A 10,657-nucleotide genomic window follows, 5' to 3' on the forward strand; every position below is an offset into this window, starting at 1 on the left:
CCTGTCAGAGGCTGCCCAGGGAGGGGGTTGAGTCACCTTCCCTGGAGGGGTTTAAGGGCCGGGTGGATGAGGTGCTGAGGGACATGGTTTAGTGTTTGATAGGAATGGTTGGACTCGATGATCCGGTGGGTCTTTTCCAACCTGGTGATTCTATGGTTCTATGACTTGAAATGTCCTTGAGATCATTTCAGCTTTATTGTTTTTAAGGTAACTGCAGCGGTCAAAATAGGTGCTAATAAAGAGGTTAGAAGGGGGATTTCACTAGACAGGCGGAAGATACATCTGATAAGGATGTATCTAGCAGAGCTGGACCTTTTGGGCAGAGAAATGAGATGAAGCACTACAGAGGGCAGACCTTTTGGGCAGAGAAATGAGATGAAGCACTACAGAGGGCAGGAGTGCTAGGATTGATGAGAGAAGTATGCCTCAGACTCAAATGTGGGAAGTGGAGATCTGGCAACTAAAGACTTGAGAGAAACTGAGTGAATGAGGTGTTGGGGAGTGAGTTGGTACTACCAAAGCAAGCAGTGAGAGTTTAGTTGTGAGGATCTGGGAGAAGGAAGCCTGTGGTTTGGAAATTAATTGGGTTTAATGGACGGGTAGCCTGGAACTGAGAGAAGGCTGAGAAGTAGAAAATAATACTGGCCAGGAGACTGAAAAGGAGAGTGTGACCAAGGAGCTGTCAAGACATTGACCAGTGTAGGAGAGAGGCAATGTCTTTGGGAGAGGCTGGAGTTCTATGTTAATGTGTGAGCAACAATTCAAACAGGAAAATATCATTATGAACATTTTGTCAATAAATGAGCATGTTATGTTCTGCACAATTCTTTATTGAAACTATACCCTCATTTGATCCATTTCGTGTGTCAGATCGTAATAATTACGTAGTTGCATTCTCTTGTCTACAGAGCTTGTGCAATGTGTAACTACAGGGTACTGTATTATATAATGTGTGTTAACATTGAATAAACGTGACACAGACAAGTTTAGTTCTTCTGTTTGTTAACTGTGGAGGGATTAGCTGCACATTTGTCAATGCCCTTTTTCCTGCACATGCACAGCCTTGTGGCTAGGAATGCTACAGTATGCGTATCGTGCACTTTAGATATCTGACACACATTTGGGGGGATTGTGGTATTCCTTTTAATTTGTTTTGAATATCGTTCATTGTGGTAAGTTCTGTTTTCACTAATTCCACGTAGAATTCATAAACTTTAAGTTTATGAAGTGCTATGCTTCCTTTGCAGTTACTCTATGTATTTAACAGCGTCACTAAGAAGTGCTGCCCTTTTGAATACTTGTTCTGTTCAGTGTAGCATGGCTGAAGCTTCTTGCTCTCCTTTAGTCTATGTGCCTTCTTGTTTTCAGTTCAAATCCACGCCGAGTAAGAACGTGTCGGTGGTGGGCTGGATGGTGATGATGGCAGATGACCCCGAACATCCAGATCTCTTCTTGTTGACCGATTCTGAAAAGGGTAAGCAGGAGCGCAGCAGAATAAACATTTGCTTTGCCAAGGTATTCATAAGCAGCTAAATGAAGCCAGAAGGATGTTACCTTTCACTTATTCAGCTGCTCTCCAACATCTCGTGTTTGTCTTTAGAATGCTATGGGAACAATTGTCTGTGTAGAATTCTTAGAGCCTTCCTTAAGTTCTAAGAGTGCTCTTTATTCTTAAAAATCCACTTGTGATTTTTATTGGAAATACTCATCCGCGTTCTTTTAAATTACATTTAGACCACTCAGAGGCATTTTCACATATGTGAAAATGTAGGTAACAATAAAAAGAGTTCAGTATTCATGTTAGGTGCTTAACAGGTACCCTCTCTTCTCCAAGTGAGAAACAAATGTAGTGTTCTTACTAGGGAAGGGAAAAAAACCCAACAAAATCTAAGAGACTTTGATCTCCCTTATTGCAACGTAGCACATTCCTTTCAGTTTAAACTGTGAAGAAATTACTACTTTTCCATAGTACTTCAAATTATACATGAAAAGCATCCTCAGGAGTTCTGATACAGGAGGTTAACATTGTTTATTTGCTTCAAGTCTTAGTGGATTTTATTTCCGAGCATCTATTCTAGTACCACTGATATATATATATATGTAGTCATGTAAATTACGGATGCTTGCCAGCTTAAACTCAGCAACAGCAACCTTAAATGTTTTTTTTTAATGCTTGGCCTTTCTGAACCCAAGCAAGCGCTGTGTAACACCAGGCACTGAAAATACTGGTCTGGTATGGATTATGTTGAGTGGAATGGATGTTTAGGAAAAATCTTCGAATATTTTTGAACGTAGCTTTCTAGAGTTCGTTTCAATGCTGTCTTGCACTTCATTAAAATTGATGAAATTATATTATAAACAAATGGCAATAATGGCAATGAACAAGACCAGTTTTGTTGTATAGTTCTGAGAAACATTTTGTTCTTTCCTAGTTGACACTCATGTTAGTTGAAATCTAGAATGTTGGAAAGGGAGCCTGGCAAGCTGAAACTTCTCTCGCACTAGGTGAAACAATTCAGTTGCACCTGTGCCAGACAAATTGTAAAGTTATATGAACCTTCTGCTATGAAGTCTTTCCATAAGGTTTTAATTTAGACTTATTTGAATACGGATAGGATTTAAATATATAATATTATTTCATTTCTTTATCAGTTTTTTTCTCTGTCTTTCTCACTTAGGAAATTCGTATAAATTTCAAGCTGGGAACAGAATGAATGCAATGCTCTGGTTTAAGCACCTGAGCACTGCCTGCCAAAGCAACAGACAACAGGTAAGAGCAAGATATTGAGAAGGAACATGAGCTGTCAAGATCTCCAGACTGGCAGAGCTTCCGAATGACCGAGCTGTGACTGATGGCTTTGAATGAAGAGCAATCTGCTCTGAGCAGCCTGCACATCGATTTCACGTGCCTATTGATTTGCCTTAGCCTTTCTGTTTGTCACTTTACAAACAAGTCCTCAGAGCTTCTCTGATAATGAAGAAAGATTTGGGGCTATCCTGAGGCTAATTTAAAGCATTTGGGGAAGTTGAAGAAAAACTCTTAAAATATTTGCCCAAGTGGTAGGATTTTTGTCATTCCCACTTTAAAAAGGCTATTTTACAGTTACAGAAAAAGCTGTAAATCATGGCATTCAATATCAATGCCTGATAACTCCCCTGTTGTGCCATTTTCTCAGGTGTTGGGCATGCCTGTTTTCTGTGGTTTTATATGTATTTCTGAAATGTTTTAAAAACATAGTTTAGTCCTGGATACATTTGACAGATTTTGAAAGCAAGATTGGAATTTTCCATGAATTGTAAAGGAAGATAAGACTACACCAACCCCTATTAAATTCTGTTCCTCTATAAATTCTTACTGACGTTTATCGTCGGCAAAATCCTTTTTAAGTTACCACTTTATCTTCCCAAAATCTCCCTTTCTTCTTTGCACATTCATTTATGGAGTTCTGAAAGCAAAAGTACTACTGAATTTCAAGGGGGAAGAAGGTGAAGAAGACCTTTCCAGATCCTTCTGTGGTTTCTTGTTCAGCTCTGCTTCTGAGAGGAATCTAAGGAATAAGGAGGGTTGCACAAGCTCCCTTGAAAGGGTTGGAGACAGTGCAAAGGAGAGGAGATTGTGTTCCTGGCTGTAGAAGGTGGGAGTAGTGGCAAAGAGATGGCAAAAATGTGATGACTTCCAGGCAAGCCTGAAAACTGCCCTGTGAGAACAGCTTTTATTCAATAAGGATCAACAATACAATTTACTGCAGACCCGTTTAAAGGAGTCAGGCTTGTGCAAAAGCAGCAGGCTTGGGGATCTTGGCAGGGCCTCTGTGGAATATGAGACAGCAAAGCAGAGATAAGTGTAGGAGATCTTAAAAGAAAAAAATGAGGGGAGGATTAATGAAAAAAACCCAAAACTACCACTAAAAGACCAAACCTCTACTGCTGTCATTTGTTGCATATTTTCTGTTTTCTGGTGTGTTGTGTAGTTGTACTATATGGGTTCGTGCAGCATAGTTGCTCCCAGAGAAGAAGCGGTGCTTCACGCGAGCGTAGGTTACAAAGGTCAGTTTATAACGAGTAAAAATGATGGAGGGGGAAAAAGATCCTGTAAAATTTTTCTGTGGGTCGTGATCTGACTCCTGAACAGTGCTGTCCCTAGAGAGATTCTTTACGGTACTGTTTAAAATCAAAGGTGTTGTTTGCTTATTAACAGTGTGGCTGCCTAAGAAAGACGGCATGTTTAAATGTGCTTTTTAACAGAATATAGGTACCAGCTGAATAACACTGGGAACTGTTTTAATAGGTCTTATTTTTAATTTTAACGGTGGAACTTTAGCCCAGTGATCATTATTGTTTCTACAGGTAACTGGCGAATGCGAAGCAAGTAGTGCTTGCTTCAAATCTGACCAAACTGAGTATTTATTGACAGTCATCAGGAATGTGGTGGCTCTTTAATAACCTGAGTAAACAAGAGATGTTGCTGTCAGGCAAATTCCTGCTGGAGAGAAAATGAGGATATAAACTAATGTAATGCAAACTAGCTTTAATCCTCATGAAAGAGAGCGATGTCTGCAGCAGGCATTCAGGTTTCCTATGGGAAAAGCCCAGGCAAGTGTTTATGCCTCGTTTTTTCAAATTAGTCTTAAAAGTATGAGAGGGCCAACATCAATCACTGAGCCGTGTGCCAAAAATTCTCTAGCTGGGACTCAAGCGAGAAGGTTCTGCTTGTGTAGTTTGGTGCTGAGATTTATCATGTTAAGGTTGCATTGCTGACAACTTAAATCTTAAATGTCATCAAAATTAATAAGATCTAAAGCCATATAATAAAATTATAAACCGCATAGGAGTTTAATATTTGGTTATACCTGGGTTTTCTACAGCTCTAAGAATACTTGTCCTGCTGAATGACAGTTGCGTTCCTCCTCCCCTGTTTTTGAGATAGAATGAGCATCAACCATATGTATTTAAACAGGTGGCTTCTCAGTGGAGCAGTTGAATCTAAATAGCTACTACACAACATAACGTTGATTCTCAGTTATATTTTTGTTTTCAGGTTCCTGCCAACTTGATGACCTTTGAATAATAGGCTAATTCAAGACAACAAAAGAACACTTTGAACCATCTCATAATTGAGAACGAGGTCCTGATGAAAAATGTGCCAGCTGTATTCTGTGCCAGAACAGAGCCTGTCCACTTGATCTCTGAACTCTGGAGCCCTGAACAAAACCACTAATGGTTGGGGAGCGGAATCCCCCAAACTAAACATGGAGTTGCAACATGAGTTGCCATGGACCATGCTTCGTTATATTCTCTGAACTGACCTGTGGAAACCACTGCCTTAAAGAGTGAAAGGAAAATCAACATGAAACACCAAATAGTGTGTGTGAAACTTCTGGCGGTGCTGTGAGTTAAATAGATTGTAGCTAGTTTGAGTTTCTTTTAACTTTATACTAATTTTGAAAATAACTCACCTTTTTAGGTATTCTTAAGAAAACAGGTAGGCTGGTATTTAAGAGTTGTATCAAAAGCTATATATGAACCGGGTGAAAGAGGTACAAGTTCTAGAGATGTTGTTTAGACTATACCAAGAGTGCTGGATGGGAGCTTGGCCCAGGCACATGCAGCCTGGAGCAATGTTATTTCTCTCAGACCTACACGTAAAAGAAGTGGAACAACTGCAGGCTTCCACCAGCAGTAAGCTTGCAACTCTTGGTACTATATTCCCCAAGAGTGGTACCAAGTCTGAGCACTTACACACCAAACACTTTTTTGGTACGTTATTACCTAATTCCTGGTTAAAAATGTAGTTCAAGGGGTTTGGGTGGTTGGTGTGTGTGTGTGGAAGAGACAAAACTGAAAGCACTGTTGGGTCAGAACTGAGTGTTTTCTTCCCCTTTGTTTCTACACCTGTCAGTCTCCTGCATATGAAGGCTGAATGACAAAAAAAACCCAATACCAGGGGGTATAGTTCACAGAGATGTTTTACTTCTCTGGGTATCTGTTAATTATCAGTTAGGGACCACTGTCAGTGTATGGTGTTTCATAATTTCACGTAAAAGTTCGACATTATACAAAGATAGAGGCACAGTTTCAAGCTTTCATATTCTCATTTGGCAATAATTGATTTTAGTATCTGTCTAGGTCAAAATAGTTGACGTTGTGTGGTATTGATAACATGGCCTAAAGCAGACCTTACATACAGAAGCTCTTTTGATCTTCAGGCAAATAGGTGATTTATTAGAAGGTAGGATAACCTAAGGAAAGAAAAGGTGTGGGTCTATCAAAATTCCATCCTTGATGGGAATAGTTCTTGGTCACTGAAATTACTCACAGAGAAAAACATGGTTGTAAAAAGAGAGCCATGCTTTATATGTGTGTTTTTTGCTTAAGGCTTTGATTCCTGCTTTATTTGGGTTTCCTTGACATCACTTAGGTGTAGTTTCCTGGATGATTAGTCTTTCTTTAATCTTTGGAAGTATGATCTTTGTAAAGCAAGGAAACATTGTCCAAAATATGACTCGGATATCAGAACTTTGAAGTCTGTGAAAAAGTAGTAACTGTTCCATTGCCGTTGTGGTTTAGTGGCCGTAAATACGCTTGCAGAGTCCGCCATGAAAAGTCCTTTTTAAAAAGAAATAAGCTACCTACCAGTCTGTGGCCGAGTTCTCTGTCTAATAAAGGTTTCTACTAGTAGTGGTTATTTTGAAAATGTACAGTTTGTTTATTGCATCTGAGTAGAAGCCTATAAATCCACTTTTGGGGTTTTATCCAGAGTCTAATCAATCTCTGAAAGGCAATGAATAATTTCTGATTTATGAGGGGGTGGGGTGGGCAAAAAAAAGAATGATCATCCAATCTTACACTGAAAATCCAAAACACAACACAGCCCCAACCACGTGGTGGCGTAGAGGGTAATGGGGTGATTTGTGTTTCCAAGAATTGTTCTTGTGAACTGGCTCTTGGTAGAAAGAAAACAGTAGAAGGATGATTCTGTCGGGATTGCACCACAAGCACCGCAGGGATTTGTACCCCTTTGCAATTGCTTTTGTGGTTTTAAAGGGGAACGCATGGTCTGTTCTGAGCTCAGAGTCACCTGTTTTGGGAAGGGGTTGCTGGTGCTGAATCCCTCTGCAATTCACACGTCTCCCAAGTTTAACCACATTGGGTGCAGTGTAAAAGCAGCATCTTTGTAGCTGCAGTGTTACTGTCGTAGACTTTGCACAACTTTTGTTTTGTTTTGGTTTTTTATTTTAAAAATTACTTGATGTCTGTGGTTTTTTAACAGTGTGTGTACTTTTTTAAGCATTGTGGATAATAGCCTGTGGATTTTGAAATTTTAAATAAGCTATTATAGGTTCATTGCAGCTTAACTGTATCTGTCCTTCTGCTAGTGAAAGGAAACACATAACTGGGAGCCACAGCCTGATATCACGCAGCTTTGCCTAAGACAGCCAGGTCAGGAGGTGTCATTTGTGTTTTATTTTATTTTTCCAGCTGCTTTGAGTTAGAGTTTTATGGTAGGAAGATGATGGGGGGAAACAGTTTGCAAGTCATCATGTAGTAAATTGCTGCTGTTACCAACTTTCATTATTCCTAGGCCTCCTACTCTTTCTTGGTTTTCCACCCTCAGATGTGCTGGTCTTCATGGGAGAGATTGAATATTGTGGGAGGAGTTCCTTAAAATGCGTAGCCAGAATAGCTGGAGTGATTGATGGCGACAGGGAAAATGTTACTGGTACTTGTTACAATGAGCAGTTCAGTACTTCCCTGTTGTTTATCTCCTGTTTAGCCACATGTCTTACAGGGCAACACAGAAATACTCAATTGTTACGTATTTTGAGATAAATGGTGCTCAGAAAGAGGTGGTGGGTTTGTTCGCTGAGGGAAGGCTGCCTCAGCTAAGCTTTGCAAAGCCTCAGACAGGTGAAAAACACTGTTAAGAAATGTAGCTATGCCCTTTTTATTAAAAAAAAGGAGGGTTAAAAAAAATTAATAAATAATTAAAGCCAATGCTGAGAAAACAAGGACAGGAACAAGCTCATGGTATTCAGGTAAGACTCATCCTGACGTATGATAGTTGGCATCTTCTTTTTGATTTCTAATTTTTATGTATTGCTCTAATTCTTTATCTTGTTAGTACCTGCTGAAATACTCCAGCTAACATTTGTCACTTCATTTCTTAATTTTTTGATTTTTAAACTAAAGATGCCCCTTACAGTCCCCTGATTTGGAGGGATGGGAGCAAAAAGCATTTGGAGTAGATTTTCATAGCAAGACTTCGCGTGGAGATGTTCATCCCTGGCTGACTGCTAACCGCTGTGGTAGGAAAGATGGAACAACAGGGGCTGCCTGGTCCGTGAAACTGGTGCGATGCACTAGAAATACACAGCATTGCACTGGTTGTTGCAAACTTACTGCTAACTTATATCTCTCTGACTTAATCTGTGCTTGTTTTGGCTAGGTTTCCCAATCCGAACTTCTATTCCACTGTTCCTAGAAAGGAAATAAGGAGATTTAGGTTTTAAAAGTGATCATTTGAGTAAATATTGCTCATCCCAGACACATTTCATTTTGTAGAAATGGTTGTGCCAGGGGAGCCTTACTTGGGCTGTTATGATTCATTGAGTATTTAGGTGCAAGTTGTAGGTATTAAAACTACAAATACTAAATGAATGGACGCGAATACTTAATGAATGAGCTTTAGCACCCACCTTTAAAAGCGTGTTGGTGTTAGCTCTTTTGTACGACTGTGGAAACGGTCCCCTCCTTAAGAAGGACCTGAAAGGAGAGCACTGGAGTGGCAGGCATCGTTAGCTGGCGTACCGGCAGCCCGTGGGTCATGCAGGTGTGTTACCTCCTGCTTGAGAAATCAGAGTCTCTCCTGAAGAAACAGCTGATTCACGTTCCCTTCACAAAAAAGCAACTGCAGAGCATTTGAACTTTTACCAAGAGAAGTGTTTACAGCAGTATGCATATTTGAAAAAAATAGAGAGAGGAAAAGAAAGCCTAAAAACCCACCGCAGGATTTTATGAGTTATTTTTTCCACACTAGAAGTAAATTCATCTAATCTAATATTTCTTGCAACTTCAGCCTCCTCTGTTTGCATTTCTACGTTTCCAGCAACAGTCGTCTCCTGTTAGTGTCAGACACAACAGATGTTGAAAGGAAACGCTTCCCCTCCCAGCAGGAGTAACTGCGGTTCCTGCGCTGCTGAGGCCCTTGAGGAGGCGAGGTCCTTTTTTTGGTAAGAAACAAAGTGATCTTGTGGTTTGGGTTAACCATAGCAAAGCTTGTCCAAATCAAGATAAGATAAAGCGTGGGATGCTTGTTTCTTCTGGCTCTGGCAGCAGCGTTTTTCTTCACTTTGTCCCTTTTTTGGTTTAGTAACTCACGAGCATTAGTTGTTGCAATCTTTTCCATGGCCGGCTGTAGTCTGCTGCCTGTTGGAAGCATCAAGACACCCCGAGGCTGGTACTCAACCACACTTATTAACGGCTTATTCTCCCTACAGAGGGCAAGTTTGAAAACTTGTGTCGTTATTTAAGTATTGTCCTTTTTCATTTTTTTCTCTAAAAGTGGCTTCTGCATAGGTGACTTGGCTTGGGAAAGTTGTCGTTAGAAGAATCCATATGAGTGGACAGTTAACTGGTTGGCAGGAGTTATCCTTTTTTTAAAACCATCATTGTAATTTGTCATGTATTGTGAGGAGGAGCACTTGGATTTAAGGAGAACTTTTTGTCAGTGCCTTATTCACTTGAAGACCAATTCCTTTATTTTTGTGCTGAGAGTACGACAGCAGCAGAGTCACCTGGGGCGTCCTTGGTGTACCGAGGGGTGACATTCCTTACAGTCATCACATTTCTGCAGGAGTTTGTTGTTTTGACCATTGCGAAATAGTTGTGGCTTGAGTTGCTTTAGTTTTTTTTTTTTCAGTAGTTGTGTAGCCTCTTGGGAAAACCACAGAGGTGTTTGGTAGGTTGGACCTGTTCAGCTTTTATCAGAAGTAGCTCAAAGTTCTTCAAAATCAGGGTTTTTTTACTTTAGGGTGTCTCTAAATAGATTTAGTAGGGAGGAAAATTGCAAAAGGTCATCTGAATCATGGTCTAGACCCCATGAACTTAAGAGCTCACATTATTAGAAAGGAGTTCGCTCTTCCCACACTTTGATTTAAACATTGCAGAGTATTCTTATGAGAAGATTTATTTCCTACAAGCTTTTTGTTAATGTAAAATAAATACTACAGGAAAAAAAACAATTTGGAGAAAGAAAAGGCTTGGATAAATCTTCCTAGTATCCCATAAACTCAGTTTTGCATGTTGTATTTCTAGTGCAAACACTATGTAGAGAGTACTGACCTCGCTGCAACAACTGCTAGAGGTTGCTTTAGTAGCAAGACTTTCTAAATTTTGGAAATGGAAAGGAGAGAAAGAATGTATTATTCTTAAGCAATTCATTTTGTTTTCCTGAAACACATCCTTATAAAATCGTAGCAGCTTTACTGCAGTGTTTCTAAATTTGGAAGTTGGAAAAGGAAGGATAATTTTCAAATTATATCTCATGCTTTTTAAGACTCCTCAAAGACAATATAAGGGTTATCTCAAATGAGAAGAGACAAATTACTGCGTTTAGCCGTGCCTGTTGCAGAACAGAGCTGACGACTCCTTGAAGTTC

At 39.9% G+C, this 10,657-nt stretch overlaps 1 protein-coding gene across 3 annotated transcripts in view; it reads left to right on the forward strand.

The window, feature by feature from the left end:
• Window positions 1-10,399, forward strand: part of RALGPS2 (Ral GEF with PH domain and SH3 binding motif 2) — a 115,774-nt gene extending 105,375 nt beyond the window's left edge. For all 3 annotated transcript variants that reach the window (XM_069862638.1, XM_069862637.1, XM_069862639.1), the window contains 3 exons: window positions 1,369-1,474; window positions 2,679-2,770; window positions 5,039-10,399. In XM_069862638.1, coding sequence (XP_069718739.1) covers window positions 1,369-1,474; window positions 2,679-2,770; window positions 5,039-5,068 — 228 coding nt within the window. In that variant the 3' untranslated portion in view covers window positions 5,069-10,399. The remainder of the gene's footprint in view (window positions 1-1,368; window positions 1,475-2,678; window positions 2,771-5,038) is intronic.
• The last annotated feature ends 258 nt before the right edge of the window (window positions 10,400-10,657 follow it).

The sequence above is a fragment of the Phaenicophaeus curvirostris genome, chromosome 8, assembly GCF_032191515.1.
Source record: "Phaenicophaeus curvirostris isolate KB17595 chromosome 8, BPBGC_Pcur_1.0, whole genome shotgun sequence".
Taxonomy (NCBI): Eukaryota; Metazoa; Chordata; class Aves; order Cuculiformes; family Cuculidae; genus Phaenicophaeus; species Phaenicophaeus curvirostris.